The 23,109-nt window shown below is 38.0% G+C and overlaps 1 protein-coding gene across 3 annotated transcripts in view; it reads left to right on the top strand.

Annotated features, from left to right (window-relative positions):
• NLK (nemo like kinase) overlaps positions 1-22,643 on the top strand; it is a 112,312-nt gene extending 89,669 nt beyond the window's left edge. The window contains exons 7-11 of one of the 3 annotated variants that reach the window (XM_044994006.1): positions 2,486-2,587; positions 14,933-15,019; positions 16,899-17,097; positions 20,283-20,376; positions 20,915-22,643. In XM_044994006.1, the coding sequence (XP_044849941.1) occupies positions 2,486-2,587; positions 14,933-15,019; positions 16,899-17,097; positions 20,283-20,376; positions 20,915-20,969 (537 nt within the window). In that variant the 3' untranslated portion in view covers positions 20,970-22,643. Of the gene's footprint in view, positions 1-2,485; positions 2,588-3,923; positions 4,219-14,932; positions 15,020-16,898; positions 17,098-20,282; positions 20,383-20,914 lie in introns of those variants that run through there. The other 2 variants (XM_044994007.1, XM_044994008.1) reach the window with 2 other exon arrangements.
• Positions 22,644-23,109: the final 466 nt, after the last annotated feature.

Below are 23,109 nucleotides of genomic sequence, written 5' to 3'. Positions count from 1 at the left end.
TTTTGTATCACCTGCTTTACACGTAGGCAAAAAAATTTCCAATTTGGTCTGTGTTGAAATAAGGTGAACGTGATCTAACTGAGACCAACAGATTTCAACATTTAGGAAAAAGAGAAAAACCATTGGGTTTCAGTTGATATTTACATGCTGATACTGTGTACACAGTGCTGCATTTCAACTTAATTTAGAAAAAATAAATTTGGCAATTAGTATGATTAATGGTCAGTTTGCTTCAGGATTGTTTTATAATTCATGATTTTAAAAAGAATTTAAACAGTAGATCGGAATACTCCCCCAACACTGAAACCTTCAGATTGTTAAACATAAGATTTTTAAACAAACAAAGCCTTATAAGCCTTTTGGTGTTCCTGAGCCTTGTTCTGGAAGAAGCAATTCTCAAGATGAGGGTGATAGTCTCAGATGCAACACATCAACAAGGGTTTCATCTGTAGTGGTGACTTCCGTGGTGTGAACAGCTGTCCTGTAGGAACTATACTGAGACCATCAACTTATTTAAAATCGGCCACTGAAACGTCAGTGTACCTATGGATGTTATAGGAATGCAACCCAGTGACTTAAAGATGAAAGTCTGACAGTTGTGTCCTCTGAGCTGTTAAATATGGTTAAGGGGAGAAGGTTATAGTTAAATATTAACGATATGGGAAACTACAGACGTGGGCCAGATCCTCAGTTGATGTAAATTGGCATTGCTCCATTGAAGCCGATAGTAACATCAGTTTACACCTGTTAAGGATTTGATCAGTTAATTCCACAGTGGTATTGCTGGTTTCATATTCACACTTATGTTTGGGTAATTTACAATATATACTTCCCCAATTTCAAAAAGAAGAAAACCCTAATGCATGAGCTATCTTGTTTCCCCCATCTGGTTATGTTTATAGGTATTTGTTTTACTACTTCAGTACCTATACTTAAAGATCATTTGTTGTTGGGGTGGGGCTAGACATATACTCAACACCAAGCAAAAGTGTTGTGTGTGCAAAGAGGCACCTTTATAGATTGGGATCTCTGCTGGAGAGTAGGAAATGATCTCATATTTGCAGGGGACTGGCAGCTTTAACAGCAACAAATGCTTCGGTGGTGTGTAAGCAATAATCACACTTCCCTATTTTGTACTGACAGTCAAAGTGGGTTGTCATCCATATTAGCCTGTACAATGATAATGGCTTTACTCTGCAGGGAAAGCTTTGCAGTTGATCCATTAGCTCAACTGCATAATGGTCATATAGGTACATTTGGCACTTGGGTTCTAATCTGCCCTCTGACTTTTTCTAAGAAATTTTACCTGGCATTTGGCAATGTCTTTTTTTCCACCATAAATATGCATGTACATGCACACGCTTGTGGGCAATAAGAGTAAAAAAAATATATATATATCCTACTAAAAGTATTTATTGCTTACACAAATAAAGACATGTAAACAAAACAAACTCAACAAGACATACTCAAAACAAGGCATTATCTAAGGTAGTGAATATCTTTTTGTTCTGTTTTTGTTCAGTGCCTATCACAATAGGGTCCTGGTCCATGACTGGGGCTCCTTGACACTACAATAATATTAACAACTACTCCCATACAATTAACTTGCTTTCCCACTACCCAAAACCAGACTACTCTTCCCTGGGTCCTGGGCAGGCCTTTTACTTATGCTTGCCTCCCAAACAAATTCACCGCTCAGGTAATTTAACACCATTTCTTTACATCAGCAGTTCTACAAAGGAGATGAAATCATTCTTTATCTAATGGACAATTTAAATTCAAGAACATCTAATTTGAAAAGGCTACACAAAATTGAATACACATAGCCTAAATATCTACTGATGAACATTTAATCTAAAAAGAAAACTAAATCAGATTCTGTTAGACATTTTTCATGTTTTGATTCTTTGCTCTAAAGTAACGTTAAACAGCCTAAGCACTCTTGTTCACATAAGAATTTCTCACACTTGAGCGCACTGGAATTTGACTTTATATAATACTTTGCATAGTAGTTCTGATCATAAGTTGTTTTATCACTGAAAAATATTTTGCCATCTGTGCATTTGTATGTGGCTGTTTTTACCTATCTTTCGTTGCTCTGCTTTGAGGTGTACTGTTGACATTCAAACAAGACTAGACATTCAGTTTGTAGTATGCATAACAGATTTTAAATGGTATTTTCAAAAATTATAACAGAGTAAATCTAGTTTTTTTAATTACAATAAAACATTTCCATAAACCTACAGTAAATACTCCCAAACATGGTAGTGAATAGTTTGTTTGTCTTTGCCATTAATCTAGTTTTATTTTAGTGTCTATTTAAAACTGATTGCACTTACGTAGTTTATTAAAAGTAAAATTTAACTTTAGAAGCTTATTTCAGACTGAATCAGACTTTACAAATCCATTGTTCCAGCTTTGTGTGAATTCAAAGATAAGCATATCTCTGAAATTAATCTGTAATGTACGTATTCTACACCTACAGTTGGATTTGATCACAGATCTATTGGGAACACCGTCACTGGAAGCAATGAGGACGGCTTGTGAAGGCGCCAAGGCGCACATACTCAGGGGTCCTCATAAACAGGTATGAGTTGCACTTCATTCATTCATATATATATACGCACATACACACACGCATTACATATATGAATGAATTTTTATATTTATATAAAATTCATTGGTGTGTGTGTGCACACATGCACAATCTACTGAGCCTGCTCTTGCCCTCTTCAAAACTGTCATTCATTCGGAGTTTATAAATTTAGTGTTTCCTCTCTGTGGGATTTTCCCCCCTCAAACTTTCCATCTTGGTAACTAACAGGCCAACAAAAAAGCCAGACACCGTACAATACAGTAAAAGATGGATCCATTATTTTGTACACATCGTGTACAGTAAAAGTATTAGCTTCATTTCTGTGAAATTCCCTGTTTTATTAAGATAAACCTGTTTAAGAAGTTCATGGGGAAAACCAAAAATAATTAACGTAACTTTTATGCAAGGAGTTATCAGAAGTTTAAAAACACCACCTGCCATTCTTCCCTGTGGTTCCTATTTGTCACCTGTACTTTTATAAATAATTTATGTAAGCATCTCACCCATCTGTATTCATTAACATGATCTGTTAACATGTTGCCTCTGCCTGTTAACCAATCCTGAATTTATCTTGGATTAGCACTGATCAAAATTGCAGCTAGTCAAAATGCTGTTGAGACAAAGCAGTTTTTCATCTGTAAATTGCACTTGTGGCTGCAACCTCACAAATATTTCTCTGACTGGCATGGGCAAAAATCTTCCAATTTTAGAAGGACAGGCCACATCATGACAGTTACTTTAAAGGAGGATGTAAGGAGAGGCATGGATTAAAATCAATAGTATAGTTCAGAAAGCTGCTGAGACGCTTCTATATTGATAGGAGGTTAGATCAGTAGGTCTTTTCCTCCTGTAATATCGGGTTCTGTGGAAACAGAACACGCCATCAGTTGATTGACAGATAGTAAAAATGAACAAAAAACATGGCATGTATACTTTATATCACTGAAAAATGTGATATATGTATGTTTGTCTTTGTTCTTTCTTTGTATAAATGTGAAGAGCCTAGTTCATACCACAATAACAATAATACTAAAGAAATTAGTGTTTTGTGGATACACTGCTACATAATTGTAACTCAGGAGTTCCTGTCTCCTAACCATGTTCAATCCAAGTTGCCTCTACGCTATTGTGGGATATTTTTTATATTTACTGTAGAAATGCTCTCAGGGTCTTCTCTATCAGTTTACAAACTAAAATGGCTTATTTTAAAACCGTTCAGGTGAATGTCCATTAGTCTTCTAAAATATATATATTTTTAAATGAATATTAGACTGCCTATTTTGCAGGTCTGAAACAGGAGTGTTTATTTTCTATGTTTTGCTTACAGATGCACCGGATCACAAGAAGTTATGAGCAAACCTATACGCAGCATTCTAAATGCAGACCTTTTAAAAATAAAATAGTTTTAAGTCCTAAGCATTTATATCCCTTGTGTCACAGTTTCCAAGTGCTGTACAAGCACTGGTCAGGCTTCATATGAGCACTGGGATCAGAACTCAGGAGTTCTTGCGTGCAAATCATGTACAATCCACGACACCAAGATGCTTCACCAGTGTGGTGTTATGTAGATAAATATCTCCTGAGTTCTAACCCCAGTGCTGATACTGGTCTTGGACAAGCCACTTAATCTGTCTCTTTATACCATCTGTACGATGGGGTAGTAACAGGAAGGGTAAGAGGCTTGACTAGTTCTTGTACAGCACTTTGAGATTATAAAGTGATGTTAATTCTAGAACATTTCTTGTGCTTTGTCTGGATTTGTACATACATTGAATCTCAGGAAGGTATCTGTAAGCAAAATACTGAAAATAAACTACTGTTTCAGACACTGTCTAATATCCATTTTTTTAAAAATGTACAGACAGGACTGTACACTTTAAAAGATCAAGGACATTCCTCAAATGCTTTAAAACCAAAATTACCAATTTCAAAACTGATAGAAAAAATGAGAGTATTTCTAAGGTTTAAAAAAAAGGGGGCGGGGATGTGAGTGTGTGTGTGTGGGTGGGGGGTTATTAATAATACAAGAGAGAGTTTATGGGCTCTTCAATTCTTGTTGAACCCCTGGTATGGCTTGCACATGAGTAAAGTTAAGCACATGTGCTTAATTCTTTGTAGTATCAGGCTCATAATTTGTTTAAGGAATTCCATGAATCCATATCTAAGTTCTAAGGAATGAGGAAGATAAGAAGTTCCTCATGAATACGTGTTTGTCATTTTCTCCAAACTTTCATAGTAACAATTGCTATCCTTCATTGGTATGTACTTAACTATAAAACATAATTTGAGAGCAGTGGTACATAGAAAGTTAGATACAGCAAAACCTGTTCTTGGAATGAGTTTTATGGTGTGGGAGAGGTTCTGTATCCATGAACTTTTCTTTTCAGGGGATAATGTTGGACACAGAGTGATGGGAGCTAAATAAAATTTAACAGCCTCTGTAGGAATTGAACTTCTATTTACATGTTTAACTACAAGCCAGTACCACTTCTGTCTAGTTGAAGGTAGCTAATACTGAGAATAGTAAATGCCAAGCATAGCAGTGCCACCCCACTCTCAGAGAAAAGTTTCTGCACCTCAGCAGAATCTGCCTGTCTGATATTTTACATCAGAAGAACTGCATAATAGCAACAGAATAGGGAGATTTATTGCTGTGTTGCCTGCATGTTCAATGTGATGTAGTAAGTTAAATATTATAGGTATGTGTAATGTACTGTGCTAGCTGTTGTCCTTGTGACATTGATGCAGAATGGATACAGACACTAATGCTGGTAACTAAGACGTGGATATGGGGGACTTGATAGCCATCAGATCCTATGCTCTGACACGAATGTGTGCAGTATAAATACCTAAATAGACACATCACCACCTGCTGTCTATATAGTGTAAATGATAGCTTTTCTGATATTCTGGTTTGAATGCCTTAGGAGCTGCCTTTATATTATTTTGTATCAGCAAATTCCATGTGTACTAAAAATACTTGTGCACTTCTGTAGCACCTTCCATTTCAGGGGGCTTAAATCAAATCGAGTTAGTTTTGCCCTAATTTTCACCAGTTTCTTAAATACATGGTTGCACATTGCCACAGATGGGTTTTGTAAAGTAGACTACTCGCACCTGTTGTATTAACTCATATTGTAAAAGAGGCCATGAAGATCCCTGACACTATATTGAAAATAAACACTGCAAGTACACTTAACACCAGTATGTTATGGAAATAATACTTCTGCATAAATTAGCAAGTGGTATAAATTTTAAATAGTTCTAATTAAATATTTGAGTGAGGCTCACTTGGTAGCAGCAAAGAATTGTCCCAAAACAACCCGTGTGAATCCTTTCAGGAATTCAGTTTTAAAAAAATGCTGTATAAACAAGTGTTCAAAACACAAGATATCACCAGACTTGTGAAGGAATTTGGAATTGTTTTTTTTCTAAACCAGTCTAGACACTACAGAACCAGATGAGTTTTAGTCCTCAAAATGTGTTTGAATATCTTTAATGGTACTGGATGCAGCTTTTTAAAATCTCAGATTTTTCTGCCCCCTAAGTTCCCCTCCATGCACTCCCCAAAAAAAGTCCTTTGAGGGGGGAAAAAGGCAATTAAGTGTCAGTCAGGAAAAATACCATCTAGTTTCCATGAAAAACTATACAGGTTCTCAAAACTCACTCTTGACTCTGGTGCTGGTGTGAGCTTTTGCCGTGTGAAAACCGGAGGGATTATATTGTGTCTGATACGGTTCTGATAAGATGATTCTTCTAGCTATATTTAGAACTTCAAGTACATTTCAGGTTTAAGTTTAAATTTGTAAAATTTGGTTTTAGAAAAAGGTGGTGATGCTAATTTTAAAGGGTTAAATTGTACCAGTTTCTTAATTAGTCTTACAAGATAGCAAAACTAAGAAATTCTGTTGGAAGTTAGCAATTACTTTGTAACATACATTGCTTTTAATCAGCATACATGATAAATGGGAAAAGACTTAACTGCTTTATGTAATAAAACATCCAGGGGCCATCTTCTGGATTAAATATAAATTTATATAATTCCTTCAGTATGGAAGAAAGTCACACATTTATAGTCCGTTCTTCTTCTTAACAATGTTAAAACTGAATTTACTGCTAACCGAAGGTGATTGACCAACAGCACTGGAATAGAAGTCCTCTCTTCATACACAGAACGTAGTCAGTGGCAGTATAAGCCTGCTCACAATGCTCACTGTCAGTAATGTGCATTAGCTTTGACCCTCTTACTTCTAGAAGTAAGAGTCCAGGAGTTCCTTCTCTATGCCCAGTTCGTAGTTCATCCTTGAGCTTTCTTTTAGCAAGAAAAGGGTTTCAGTGATGGCTTCAACCTCTTTCTTTACTGAAGGGGCCTGGATTTTGACCCCCTGGTGACCAACACCAAAGAAGTTCAGTTCCTACCAAATTCTTCCTGCCACGGCACCTCTGTTTAGGACTCTTCCTGGTCTCTGACCATTGTGCTCATTACATATCACTACGTGATTTGTTGAGGCACCAGATGTGGGAGACAGCCAGACTCTTTGGTGGGGCGGAGGCGGGGAGGGGGAGAAGAAGGAGAAAGACAAATTGCTACTACAATCTGCCTGGAGTGGGGGAGAGAGTAGGGTGTGGGGAGAGCACATTCTTCACTTGTGTGTTACACAGTCTTTTCTGGAGTGAAGGAGTGTCATTTTAGTTTATTTTCTGCCCTAAATGAATGGGTCAAACTAGTTACGCTTGATGCCACTGGTGATATTGTTTTTTGTGTAATGGACACTTGCATATGAATTGAGAACACCAAATACTATGGAATGGTAACCACATCACCACTGTTTGTACAGCACCTAGCACAATAAGGGCCTGTCTATGACTAGGTCCCTGAGAGGCTACGGTCATACAAAACTTATTGTAGCATAGGCTCCATTTGAACAAGTTATTTTTATATCTGAGAAGTACTGAAATCTATGTCTAGTGACCCTAATGGGTAGGTTTAGAACAATTCAGTTGTGCATTTAATATGATACTAACAACATTTCCATATATAAAAAGATAGTGTCACAAAATCTGACCTGTGTGCATACGTCTATTTGTGTTTGCTAAAGAGGAAAAAGCAACCTGTGACAGATTCATGCAAAGCATTAGAATTGCATTAGTATATCAATTAACCATTGGTGCAGTTCTATTACAATCCTGTAAATCCTTCTAACTCATTCACACTTACTCTGGAGTCTAACCCTTTCAGTTAATATTGTCCCAGAAATACAGTAGCTGGCTTTCAATTGCTTGGTTATATTCTAGGCAGAGTATTTTAGTCCTCTCTGTCAGGAGAATAGTATATTCCTCCCACATCTCAATAGCAATTAATCATACACATTAATGGAGCATTCTTTATAACCCTTCCTGTCCTAATGGCTCTTCCCAACACCTGCACTCACTAGGTCTCCTGCAATGAGAGTGCTTTTTGAATTTGCATGGGAAGTAAACAGATGTACAGGTACTATTTAAAAAGGAGGAAAATGATAGTGTATGAAGCTTTGAGAGCAACAAACTTCAAAGAAGGAATTTTAGTCTATGCAGTTTTCTAAAGAAAATACTGCTTTTTAGATTTGCATAAAGGGGTCAGTTCTATTTTTATCTGTGAAAATTAATTAAGAAGCTGCTTTTCTCTCTACCTTCATCTTCCTAATTTAAAATTCGCTACACGTTAGAGGAGTTACGCTTTACCCATTTCACGAGAATTTCATTAATTTCTACTGGTGAGGGGAGAAAAAATGGGTCTTGAATAACTGATTCCAAGTACAGGCTTTCCTCCACTTTCAACCAGAGAGGGAACACTTTCTTAACTGAATTATTGATACCTTTTCAGGAAGACTGGCATAAGAGAATTGAAACTGACCCTCTATGAATCAAATTTAATGTGCATTAAGAAAAAGGAAATGAGTGTGGTCCAAAAATCTATTTTCCATGCATAGAGCTGATGATAGGAATAATGTGTTTTAAGGTACAGAAGTTTAGTACTTGATATGGGAGACTGATATGGCTGTGTAATTAAAGAAAGAGAGAGAGAGAGAAAATAGTTAGTTGGCAGCCCATTTCAGTGTATCTAGTGAGTGGCTAACTGTTTAAAATTGACATTATACAGAATCATAATACTTTGTTTTTAAAAACATTAGGGCAGTATTTCTGCCAGGATTTTAGAAAAGCGAAGAGGAGATAAGCAATCTGTCTGTGGGGAGGGAACGACTAAATATTTGAAAACATAAGTAATTGCAGTTAAATCTTGTTGGTGTTACCAGAGACTACGTTTAAAAGTTAAGGGAGGCTTATGGGGCAGGGAATGTCTGAGGGTAAAAAATTGTTCTCAAATGGCACCCATCAGGAAGTTTAAGTAAATCTTGCTAAATTGGTATCTAGATATCAGTGTGGCAGAGACTAGGTATAATGCAGAGACTGAAGAAAATGTTGACCGTGTACTTCGATCTGTGTAATCAGTTTGCTTAAAGCACTTATCACTAAGAAGATTTTTACTTTCCTTCAGATCCCTGATGTAGGGAAGGTTACTTGCTGTCCAGTAAATGAACACACGAGAAGTGCCAAAAACCTGTAGGATTAAAGTTTAAAAAAAAAAAAAAAACCTGCTTGTATGAAAACAGACAGAGAAGTGAATTACATAGCTATGAGCTAATATGTTTGATGGGAGGCGAAACTGGCTTCTATTGTATTAAACTACTAAATATACAGAGGAAACAATGAATTAAAAAAAATCTGGATGATGGCAATGTGAGACAGGATACAGATAAGGCTGCATCTGAACTGGGAGTCAGAAGATCTTTCGTTGTTTGTTGTTAAGCTTTCTGAATGCACATTGAGGAAGAAAAATGTCCTGAAGCTATGTGACTTGAAGATTTCCGTTGGATTGACCTAAGAGTCTGGAGTTGGCAAATTATCCCTTATTTTATCACTGCCATGGTATAATCTGTAGAATCATGTTTGGGGGTTTTATATTCTTCTAAAGAATTCTGTCAAATATTGCCTATTTCAAATACCCACATGGTTAGAGCATTTGGATTCTTGAAACATTTTACATTCCTTTTCCTGTTGTTTTTTTTAAACAAAAGTATTTAAGCCTTTCTTAGAAGGATCGTAGTTGAATTAGCTAGTTTTTAAAATACAGTTTGCTCTAACTTTAGATTCCCACCCCCCATTTCTTTGTACAAGATGAGGAAGCATGTGGGAGTATCTGCAGAGCTCTCTTCCTACAATTTAAAGAAATTATGAGCCTGACAGTTCTCTCCATTTAATAACTGGAACGAGTACCACTTTCTAGCACCACTAGTATTTGAGTGTCTTCTTTTGGAGTGCAGATCAGCTGCTGAGTTATTGTAACTACCTTTGACATGCTACTCCTGGCTGTACTTCACTACAGCACAAGGTGGAGCTTGCTGAAAAAATATAATTCAGAGTTCCTTAAACTGTGATTCTTGGCCTGCTTATTTCTAACTACTGTAAAACCACTGTATGTCTGGAGATTTGATTGTGTTGGGCTGGATGTGGATTTAGAAGGGAAAACAGAAAAACACAGAGATTAGAACAGTGTAGGAAATGATGCAGTTTACTAAACTTCAGCTGTAGGTGCAGGTTTGAACTTGCACAAATGTTCATAAAATAAATGAATCAAGAAGCTTTTAGAAAAATACTCTCAAAGTCTGTAGGCAAATGTACCGTATAGGTTTGGTTGCCACTGGTATTGAGATTAATGACATCAAGAATTTCTTCAAAGGAGCATTAAACAGTAAATGAAAGCTGTAGTTCCTTTGGGAAGCTCCAGTGTTATAAACTAAAGAGAGAAGCTCAAACAGTTTATAGACTGCAGCAGAGCTATGGAAGTAAATTATATTAATGGATTCAGTCTATAGAACTTCTTGTATATTCTATAGGAGGGAATTTTTTGATAGTCTTGGGACATGATCTTTTTGCTTTCTATCCTTGCTCAGAACACCATGGTACCTAAATAATTTAACCATAAAAGAACTGCTAGTATTTATTTTTCCAGTGCTCCAAAGTGTGCTGGTTGTTAGGGTACAAACAAAAAGATGTCCTCCCTGTCTGAAATGCTTAAGTGCCAGCATAAGATTTGGGAGCTTTTGGAAAAACAACAAATAACTAAGAGAGTCTAATAATACATAGAGTATTATGATGAGTAAAAAGTCACAAAACAAGTTGACAACATTAATATTTATAATTTGAAATAGAACATCATTAAACAAACGCAGACCACATCAGCAAGGTAACTTAGAACAACCAGACTTAATTGTTAGGGCCCCTGCTTCATTCGGTGCACAGGATGAACCTGCTCTGGGGATGAACCAGGGTGTGTAGTGAAGGAGGCTGTAGTCAGAAGGGCCCCAGCAGAAATGGAAGGGGTGTGGTAAATGAGGCAGGGATTGCAGGAGGGTCTCAGTTTAGGCAGTTGAACACTACCCCCAAGAACTGAATTCTATCCTTGCTTGTGGCGCAGAGTTCCTTTGTGATGCTAATGCAAGTCACTTAAACCAAACTTTTTTCACAGGTGGTCACTAATTGTGTGTTCCTCATTTTCCACCAGCTTGAGACCCTGCCGTTTGATTTGCAGAAATGCTGAGCACTCTCAGCTGCAGCTGAAGCCAGTGGGAGCTGTGCTTAAATATATAAAGTTCTTTATAATGCTAACTACTCATAAAAGTCAGATAGTAGACATCTCAAATTGGGCACCCAAGATTAATGAATACTGGAAGCTGCAGGGACCCATGGCCTAGTGGCTGTGAGGGGTCCCTCTGCCACCCTGTGGGGCTAGATTTGGGGAGGGTCCCCGCACTGCTCTGCAGGGCTGGGAGCTGCGGGGGACCTCCTGCCAGCCCTGAGCAGCTCTGGGGTCCCTCTGCTGCAGTAAGCTGGGAGCTACAGGGGGGCTCCCCCTGCCTGCTACCACTGAGCAGCTCCAGGGTCCCTCAGCTGCTGCCAGCGGCTGGGAGCTGCCGCAGCGGGAGATGGGGGTGGGGGACAGCTGCTTGCGGTGGTTGAACAGCTGCAGGAGGGGCCCTGCCAGCAGCGGCGGCTGGGGAGCTCTGGGGTCCCCCCCCCTGCCCACTGAGCAGCTCCGGGGTCCCTCTGCTGCCACCATTGCTTGACTGAGAGCTGCAGAGGGGAGGGCGGCTGCTCGCAGTGGCTGAGCCGCTGCATGAGGGACCCCTGCCAGCAGCGGTGGCTGAGCAGCTCAGGGGTCACCACCAATGGCAGTGGCCAGTCAGTTGCAGGGGGTCCCCCACCCGCAGCTCCTGGGCTGCTGTGGGAGGGTCCCCTGCCACCTGCAGAGCTTGGGCTGCTGCAGGACCCCCCACTGCTGGCAGCAGCTGGTCATCTGCAGGGCCCTCTATGTCACGTGATTCCGTGACTTCCACGGCCTCCATGGCATAATCTTAGCCTCAGCGATCATGTCATTAAAGACTCTATTATAACGCATATGCACAAGGGGGATGGATTTGTGTTGCACAGGCAACCTTAACTCTGTCATTTCCTAACTTTTGAATCCTTGACTTTGCAGCCTTTACATTCTTCAAACCTGTTGTTTTGTGTGCAATACATAATACAGTGGACAACCAGTTGATAGGTCACCAATGTTGTACAGATGCTGTTGCTTTAAAATGAATAGTGTTTTGTACTATGTTGTTCGGTAGATTACCTTGAAGAACAAGCAAGCAATGGCCCTGTTGAATAGTCAAGCAAATGCACATAGGACCTAGATATCCTCACAAAAATATGTCCAGAATAGGGTAGAATTAAGAAGCAATGGTCAGAATACAATTCAAATGGGTTTTTATGTTTTTTATCAGTACAGTCAATTAACTTCAGCGATGCTGTAAATTACAAAATCCATATAAAATAAAAAATGATGAACAATGCCAGTCTTAACAGCTAATAAACAGTTTTTGGTGTCTTTCAAATGGTTAATATCTAACTAAGAGAAGATTAACATGCCGTATCCTCAAACCTTTGAACTTTGTGTCAAACCACTGGGTAAGAGGATAAAAGGCTGGGGACATACTTCTTAGAAAAATGAATGGGAGTTTGTGATGTGAATATTTTAAATATATACATGTATGTAACGTCTATCAGAAACTCTTGTTTCCTCATACTTGACATGCAAGTTACTGTCTTTAATAAATGCAGACCTAAAAGTATGTAGCTCATGTACACGTCTGAGGACAAGGTTATCACAAAAGCATGCCGTGTATTATCTTGGCCTGTACAACGTATCTGGCCTTAAATACATTAGTAGACAAATGCCACCTATGGAGAAAAAGGGCGGTGGGGCGGTGGAATGCATCAAAACTGTCGTGCCATTTGAAAGGAAATTTTCATAAATAGCTAAAATTGGCTCTTTGAGTGCCTGTTGGTCTGTGCGGTGCAGTTTCTTTCCTCGTGCTCTAAAGTGAGGGTAAGGGGTGGAGTGGACTGCCTGCCTCTCCAGTTCTTTCTGACCTGTGCACGGTCTGCGACAGAACACTCCAGTGTCCTTGAAGCTCTTTCTTCTGTAACTCTAGTTATTCAAAATAGTTGTAGATCGTTTTAGCTGTTTTAGTCCTTTTTGCTGTTTGGGGGTCCCCTCTGCCTTCTTTCCAGCATGGACAGGGAGAATCACTAAGGCAGCAAGGCATGATTGTCATGCAGAATAAAGTGAATATTCATCTCCTGAGAAGTTTGTTGTCTTAAATATTGCAAACATAAAACATTTGTTCCTTAATTTCCAGATAAGTGGATTAAGTAATTTTGTTTTATAGAGGGAAAAAGTTTTTGATACAGTCAAATGGGACTGGTTGCATTAAGCTGTTTCTGATCTTACAAAGACATCTAACTTTCAAGGTTTTAAAGTCAGTATTTTGTGTAGGTACTGACAGTCTGAAATAACTGAAAATATGTGGCTAATGTTGTCATGAAGGTAATATTCTGGTGCAGAGTGAACCATGAATCCAAACCTCTGCCCCTTGGACTGTGTATGTGTGTGTACAGACTCCACAGTAGTCTCCTGTTTATCCAAACACTGTATTATCGGAATCCCTTTCTTATCCTCCGGGGATCTCAGGAGAGACTAAGCAGGGCTGTGTCAGTGGAGCTGCAGAAGGCTCCTTTTGCTGCCACAGGACCTGTGACACCTAATCCCTGCAAATGCAGGTGTGGCCCTGGCAGGGCAGAGCAGAGTCCTGGCTGGAGATCTCTTTTCTGCCCTGAACCTTGCATCTGAAGGAATCAGGTGTCACCTGCCCCACCTCAGCACAGGGAGCACTCTGTTTTGGGAGTGAGTGTGTGGGACAGAGGAGGACAAGCCCTTGGATGCAAGGAAGTTCACCCTGCTGCTGAATGGCTCTAGCCCTCTCGATTTTTCCAAACCTCTGATTAGCCAAATAAAATCCATGCACCCCCGTGCTATTTGGATAATCTAGAACATGCTATATTGTCGAATGACCCATTTTAAAAAAAATAGAGCATCACGATGTTCTGTAGTAGTAGTGGTGCTGCAATAGGCCATTAGGAACAACTCAAAATCTTTCAGCAACAGATGCTGTGGTGATCCACCAAAAATCTACATGTACTCAGAGATGCTACACAGTGGTATCTTAGGTACCCCAGATAACTAGAATATGAACTATAGGGCAATACTGCTGATTCTGTGTGGTAGCTGGTGATAAAAAGTTGACTTTTGAATGGCCACCACTATATAAATTTACTTGTGGGGAAAATGAAAATAAAATTGCAACTCAGTCTAAATTCTTTATTAAGGAAAAATCATTGATTACCTTACATTCAGATTTGCTGAGTCGAGCCATAGCAATGATCATCATGTTTGAGGTTCATCGATTCCAAGGCCAGAAGGGACCATTGTCATTATCTAGTCTGATCTTTATAGCACATGTGGTAGAATGTCCCCAAATAATTCCTTTTGAACTAGACACAGCCAATCTTGATTTAAAAATTGCCAGCGATGGAGAATCTACCATGATTCTTGCTAAAGTGTTGCACTGATTAGTTACCCTCACTGTTAAAAATTTGCTCCTTATTTTCAGATTGAATTTATCCAGCTTCAGCTTCCAGCCATTGGATCTTGTTATATACCTTTGTCTGCTAGACTGAAGAGCCTATTATCAAATATTTGTTCCCCATTGTAGGTGGCAGGAAAGGTGTATTTCCCTTTCAGCAAAATGTATATCTTGGTAATTGTTGTAATACGCACTTTTTTTACACTGTTATATTATACAGGATTGATATGACATGACTTGAATGAATACTTTTCCCTCCCTCTTACAGCCATCCCTGCCTGTCCTATATACACTTTCCAGCCAAGCTACACATGAAGCAGTTCATCTCCTTTGCAGGATGTTGGTCTTTGATCCAGTAAGTGTTTATTATTATTATTATTTTTATATACAACACTATTTAAATGACACATCCTGTTATATTTTTGCATAGATGAACATTGTGAATAAAGGATTGTTTTTCCTTGCGTTTCTTCTATACCACCATTTTTCTCCCTTCTATTCTGCAAAGTCCATATAAGTGGTCCTGTGGGCATGGAGTACACTGAACAATCTGGAGTTCGCCTACAAATAATAGGCTCACTTTTAAAGAAAGAAGGCATGGAAATGTGGCATATGAGGGTGTTTGTGAATCATTCCATTTTTCTCCCTAGTTTGGTTAGGTGTAGGTAGCAGAGTGTTAGATACTTTGATTCAATTCTAATCTGTGATGCGTGGGCATGCATAGTCGTGTAGCATGAACATTTCCTTCTGTATTATACATACCATCACATAGGGGATTTTTCGGCATGCACCTGTCTTTCTAATTGGAATCAAGCCCTTGCTGCTGTGGGCTTACTCTGCAACTTTGTCATTTAAAAATTTGATATCTAAATTTGTAGTCATTTCTGCACTTGCACCTTGAGAGGAAAATCCTTAAAATTGCAATTGAATAAGATAAGACAAGCCAGTGATGACTGTGCTGAGTAGCAGGAAGCCAGCAGCCAATCATCAGAGTGTTCAGGTGGTATCTTTGCTTTTAACTGAAAATACTGTAAAAGCTTTTGGCAAACAAACAGGGACATTTAAAACAAACAAATCAAATGTTGAATAGTAACTTATTTACATATGGCCTGATTCTCAGAGCACTGACACCCAAACATCACATTGAAGTCAATGGAAGCTGCGGGAGTTCAGCTACTTTGAAAATCAAGCCGACAGTCTTAAGAACAGGTGCTGTATACTCTGATATTTCAAGAGGGGAGACAGTGTAGTCTAGTGGCTAAAACAGGTAGCCAGGATGCTTGAGTTCTATTTCTAGCTTTGCCACTGACTTGCTCAGTAATTTTGGGCAAGTCACTTAACCTTTCTGCTGTTTTTTTACTCATCTGTGAGGTGAGAATTTAATTATGCTTTGCATTTGCAATAGCAGCTTCCATCAAAAGATATCTCAAAGCATTTTACAGACATGGGAATTATTCCTTATTTTACAGATGTGGGGAATCAGAGACATGGAAAGATTAAGTGGCTTGCTTTGTCACATAAGAGCCGGTTTCAACAAGTTGGAAATAAAATGTAGATTGTATAATCAAAGTCCACTGCTCTAACCTCTGCATCATCCTAGCTACTTTATTGTACTTCCTTCAACAAGGGTACTGTGAAACTTAATGTATAAGTGCTCCTAATGACCTCAGATGCACATGCTTAAGTCGATTGACTTTCATGGGTTGTAAGCATGTACTTAACTTTTCGCATGTGCTTAAATGCTTTGCTCAATAAAGGCTTAAACTTAAGCATGTGTTGAAATGATTTGCTGAATAGATGCCTGTACTAGCACAAAGGATTCTTTGCTACTGTTAAAAGTATTGGGGAATACTTTTTGGTTATTGTAGCACTTACTTTTTACATTTAAATTTATTATAGTAATTATTGTGAAATGTATTTCGGAAACGTTTTTATAGCATAACTTTTTGATACTGGATGCTGTATAGAAAGGTTAATATAATATATGTATATGTACGTATGTATATGTATATATGTATGTATATGTATACACACACACAAACGCACTATATAGATATAAAAAATTATGCTTGTTTTTTAGTAAGATACTCCCCCTAGTGGTGTAACTGTCAAGTATGTTTAATATGGGATTTAGAAAACGTCAGAGGTGAATCTGTGGGAAAACATTCTGTGTATAAAACGAGGCACTGAAAATAGTTCCAAACACACTAACTGTTTTTAATTTAATATTTCAGTCCAAAAGAATATCCGCTAAGGATGCCTTAGCTCATCCGTATCTTGATGAAGGGCGATTGCGATATCACACTTGTATGTGTAAATGTTGTTTTTCCACCTCTACTGGAAGAGTTTATACCAGTGACTTTGAACCCATCACTAATCCCAAATTTGATGACACTTTTGAAAAGAACCTCAGTTCTGTTCGTCAGGTGAAAGGTGAGTATCGTGCACTCTTCATGCTTAGGTTTGTATCTCCCTGCTCTATCCTGGTCAGTACCTAGTTGGAATCTGGAATCTCCACTGTATGTAGTGAACCAGCCACCCTGACCCATTAGGTGTTTGCCTGTGGAGTTGTAGTGGTAGTTTCTCTACCAGATAACTTTATTTTCTTACAGTTTTGATAGAGAGAATGCCATAAAATAGTTGGCATATTGAGTTCCGTCCCTGCTGGTATTTTCTCCTGAGTTGACAATCCATATTGGAGAATGGTGTGTGGGAAAGATGGTGTTTTAGCAGGGAATTATATTAAAAAAAACAAAATTCCACAACCAATGTAAGGAAAAGAGTGTGGATCAATGATGACTGTGCTCCATAGAAGAGTCTGCCTTCATCAACAAGTAGTTTGCAGAAGCTGGGTAGTTTCATAGTCCTCCCACTTAATCTATCGCTTTCTGTTCACATTGATACTGTCATGTCAAATGCCTTAAAAGCAGCTGCCATCTTAAGCTCTTTTGCTGGTGCCATTCCATGAATCTGGCAGTGGTACAAGGGGCACGCTCCGAGTCTTGACATGCCATGATGAGGGAAATTAATTTTGATGCTTGAAAGAAGGAACTACTGGTGTGGAAGGTTACTAAACATTAGACGTTGTTCTGTGCCACTAGAGACTCAGAGTCCAATCCCAACATAACAAACAAGCCACAATATAAATGTTGGGTTTTTTAAACGTGACCCAGCAGTATATCATTGCCTTGGGAGAACAAATGGGGACAGAGGAGGGACACAGAATGAATAGGGATTTCGTTTTACAAGAGTTATCCTCAATACATTTCTTTCAGACAAAATATAGATGGAATAGCAAATACGTTTCTGAGGGTTTTTTTCATGATTCATAAGTAACAAATGATTCAAGAATAATCATTTAAGAGAAGTTCATTTCTCTGTCTCACTCAAAAAAAAAAAAATACCCACAGTACTGCCATGACACCTTGAGTTATCTGCCCTGATGGGTACCATGTTTCTGAAATGTTCAAAATTGTTGCTTGTGTGAATTTATAGAACTTTCTTTGATCCAGTCACTCTGCCCCTCTGTTACCTCACTGTCCAGCCCTTTTCAGTACCGTGCATCCTTCTGCTGTGCTTTACGTAATCTCGTGCGCAGTCAAAAATCAAGCTAGAGAGAACTGTTCTCACGCCTCTTAATTTAATTACTAGGATGCTAACAAAAAAAAATAGTTATACGGATATAAGGCTTGTTAGATTGGGAACTTGAAATACTAAAATGAGAACATTTCAGTTAAAATGTTGATTTTAAAAATTCCTACTATGTGCTATAAGCATAATGTGTCTAATTTTAATTTCATTTAACTTTCTATTTTAATACCTCAGTAGAGAGGTATATGCTAATGTACTACTTTATATGTGTCTATAGAGATCGAGCTTTCCAAAATTGATTTTTATTAAGGATTTTCGTGAACATTAATATCTTTTTTATTAACTAGGGAACAAATGAATATACTACTTTGTGCCTAGTTTGGTGCTAAGATGCAAGCAATGTCAGCTGTACATCTCACGAAGCAAGGCCACTGTGTACTGTTCCTAATGAAATAATGCCAATCTATTCAAGGATTAAAAAAAAAAGCCACAACTCCCCAGGGCCCATGCAAAAATGGCAATTGGAATAGGCATTCTTTTTCCTAACTTGTGTATCTATTGTGGCATGCAGCTGCAGATCCTATCTTGTACGCTGGTACCAAATTGGGTCTTACTTTTACCCATCTTTAATTTTACTGTGCTCTCAAAAGCCCTGCAGTTCACTGACATGTAAAAGATCTGCACTCACAAACTGCTGCAAGGGAGAAAGAAATATCTACTCCATTATAGGCCACGTAACTTCCATCCTCCTCCTCCCAGTGAAGTTGTGCATGTAAATCTGGGAGGAGTATAGCATGCACCTGGAAGGGATCCTTCGTAGGTGAGAATAGCAGATTCCTCCCACGTGTGATGAAGCAATAGCCAGTTAGCAGTATCGTAACTCCTGGCAAATACCTTGCGTTATTTAAAAAAAAAAAAAAAAAAAAAAAACCCTCCTATAGCTAAAATATTTTACCTATATAAACACCTAGCCCCTTTTCCCTTTGCTGCATATGATGTGTGCACAGGACTTCCTGTGGCAGGGCCACATTTGTAATGTCAGATCCTGCTGCTTAAAGCTGTCAATGATGTGAGAGCCCTATCACATTGCCAGCGTCAATGGCCCTGTCATACATCCTGTATGTTTACCATGTGATGGCCATGTTGGTCCCAGGATATTAGAAAGACATGATGGGTGAGGTAATATATTTTATTGGGCAAACTTCTGCTGGTGAAGGAGACAAGCGTTCGAGCTTACGGCTTCTCTTTCACCAACAGAAATTGGTCCAGTAAAAGGTATTACTTCACCACGTGGTGTCACTGATCTAGTAATCAGTATCTCCCACAAGCATTTACATCAGACAAAAATAACGAGGAGTCCTTGTGGCACCTTAGAGACTAACAAATTTATTTGGGCATAAACTTTTCGTGTGCTAGAACCCACTTCATCAGATGTATGAAATAAAAAATACACAGGCAGGTAATGTATGCAGAGTTCCCCTTGCTCCGTGATGATTGATTTTTCACCTCGCCAAGTAGGTACTATAGGCTTCCTTCATGAATTTAATAGCTGCAAGTGCTGTGTATTTAAGTACCAGACTGGACTGATCAGCGAATCTGGATGCAGAAGTTTCTAGTTTTAGCTCTTTATATACTAATAAACTATAGTAGATGTTAGGGTTGTGTTCTCCATGCTTCTAACTCCAGTTTATGCTCTTGAGAGTTTTATGCACTTCAAGAAATTGCCTTTACATTTTCATATTCAAGCCTTAGTCTGTCATCGCTTTGTGTTTTAGTAGGGGATGGGTATTTATTTTGCTTATTTTATTTCAATGTGTATATATGAAAGTACCATGGGCATTTGTGGTATTTAGTAGGATACATCACATTAGTGATGGGAAAACCGGGTGGCTTATTTTCCACTCTTGTCCCCAGTAATCTTATTGTATGTACTCTCACCAAAGAAAACCATGTTTGCTTCTACTCCGCATTGCATCTAATCAAAGCAAAAAGTGCTAACCTAATGGTGTCAATTGTTTCTTGTACAGAAATAATTCATCAGTTCATTTTGGAACAGCAGAAAGGAAACCGAGTACCTCTCTGCATCAACCCTCAGTCTGCTGCTTTTAAGAGCTTTATTAGGTAACTGTATGTAATCACATCTGATACTAATTCACATTTCTTAGTTGTACAGCATTTATGATACATTTGAAATGTTTTTAAATTTTGAATTAAGGGGAATGGGGGAAATGTTCCATATAACTGCCTTCTGCCAAGAATAGTATAAACATTTATGATTAAACTTAAAAGTACTTTTATGTAGGTGACGCTGAACTTCAGTAAAACATGTAGCAAGTTCACGTAATAGATCGTCTGTTTGTGAACAGATAAAAGTGTGACAGCATGTAAAGTTTAACCTTGAGAGATTTGTGTATGCAGGAGAGATTCTAATTTTAAAATTGCACTGAAAAAAATTACAATTTAAATAAAATGATGAATGGAGAACCATTACAAAAATGAGCAATTAAGGATAATGACAATGTATGCTTTAATATAAAAGGTTATTGATCTGAGTTTGAAGTAAATGTTGGTTTTACCAATCAAACCTCACGTTTCTTGTGCTGCTTGTCTGTTACCCATTGTTAATGAACACTGATTTTCTGTTCTTGTTGTATTCTAGTTCCACTGTTGCTCAGCCATCTGAGATGCCGCCATCTCCATTGGTTTGGGAATAAAAGTAGAAGATGATATACTACTGAAGATGTAATGTAGCTTTCCACTGGAGTCTGGGATTTGCAATTCTGGAGGTTAATCATGCTTGTACTGTAATTTTACTAATGAAGTTTTAAATTAACAACCACTACTTGTATGATACGAATAATATTTAGAGATGTACTAGACTTTTAATCTTGTAAAGTGGTTGTGCTTTTAGAAGAAAATATTTTACCCAGAGTTGCACATGTTTTATGAATTCTGGGGCAGCTGTGATGGCTCAGCTCGGAACAAACAGAGAATTGAACCAAATTTGGGGAGGTTGTTTTTTTTGTTTTGATTTTTTTAATTGAGGTGACATTGTAAAAAGGATAGACGTACATTTTGATATTGAGCCATTCCTGAAGATTTGGGGTTTTCTAAAATTAAGGAATACAGAGAACTTGATTGCGACCAATCATGAAGTCACATCAGATGACAGTGACCAGACTATGAATGGACATGTCACCTGATGATCAAATCCTATAAATAGCTTCTCACTAGAGCTGTGATGGTAATGTGTGCTGTTCTAAAATCAACTGTTGTGAGTAGAGAGAATGAGTTTGTGACTAGGAGAGAATAAACTTCTGTTTCCTTACCCGGTATAAATATATATATATATATTTAATCTATTTTTATTAGAAGTTTTTCTGCTCTTTCTTACATAAAACCCCCAAGCATGCATCTTCTATGTGTGTAAATAATTCCATTTACGGGCTAATTTCAAAGAATCCTGACATCATTGCTGTATAGAGAGAAACTAGCTTGCACATTTTAGGTCTGTGAAATTTTGTGAGAATTTTTTCCTGCACTGGACAGTTGAGAAAAAAAAAAGAGAGAAAGAAAAGGAAAAACAAAAACAAAAACAGCACATAGGGAATTATGTTAATTGTGTTTGTGTCTTTAGGCAAAGCTGTGGAAGTCTTGAAATGTCACAGTAGTAAATAACTTTTATTTCTTTTTGGCTAATTTTTTTTCTGTTGGAACACTGAATTACTCTGTGCATATGTATATATGAACACAAATTGAAGGCCTCTACCTCCTGGAGTATACAACTTGGTTTGTTTACCTCCACATGATTATTATTTTTTTTTAAGTTCAGTGTGGAGACTTGAAACTTGAATGTCCCTTCCAACTTTTATATTTAAAACAAGACAAGAAAATTGAAGACTGTTTTTCACCTGTACAAAGAAATACTAATGGATGGTCTTAAATTTTGAGCATTGGTCTGGGGAAAAACCTTGGTGTTTGTTATGGACAATTAACTGTTAAAGTTATTGTAAGTTATCTGTATTTAGCAGAGTATTTTCAACAAGAGTGATCTGAGCTGAAATTGGAGACTATTAGTAAGTTATGTTTGGAAGTTTTAACTTCAATGAAGTAATTATTTGCTGTGAAAGAAACAAACATTGAATTACTAAACAAAGATGGTGCAATATCTTTGTTTTTTATGAGGCTCTTGAGAATAAAACCAACTGAAACATTTCAATTCACTTGAATGAGAAACGTGTTTAATTAAAAGAGCCCAAGAAGACACTGGTATGAAAGGTAAAATCTCAGAGGTTGGACAGTTAATGTGGCACACTTGCTGGTCACTTTGTAAAATGTAGATTTGAAGTACAGTGGTGAAAACATTAAATGTGACATTTGAAAAAGAAGTGGTGTTATCTTTTCATTTCCTGACTCACTCCAACTCCCCCCAAAAGTCTGCTAGCTTTTCAGTTATTCTAAACTTGATTTAATGCTGTCAGAAATAATTTAAAGTGAGACGACTTTAAAGCATCTTGATTTGTTGGGGGCGGTTTGGTTGATATATTTACTTTTTATGAAGCATCCAGTTACTCTAATTATTTTCTGAACCTTATTGCAACGTTAGCTCGTGGATGAAGCTGAGAACCAGAGGTTAACCGAAGAGAAATAAGAAAATGGTTTACATTTAGACGGGCGGGATTAAAGATATGCACTCAAGGATGGTTGGTCCTACTTTCTTTTTTCTTTGTTTGCAGAATCCACATAATTCTTTCTTTCAAAGCAAAAGCTTTAATGGATTTTCTAAACAACTAATGTAAGTAGCCCGGTATTCAGCAGTGCTACATTAAGAAACCAGAATGGAAAGCATTTCAC

This window comes from Mauremys mutica, chromosome 19 (genome assembly GCF_020497125.1).
Source record: "Mauremys mutica isolate MM-2020 ecotype Southern chromosome 19, ASM2049712v1, whole genome shotgun sequence".
NCBI classification, from domain to species: Eukaryota; Metazoa; Chordata; order Testudines; family Geoemydidae; genus Mauremys; species Mauremys mutica.
The sequence above is the reverse complement of the archived record's forward strand: the minus strand, read 5'-3'. Positions and strand labels throughout refer to the sequence as shown.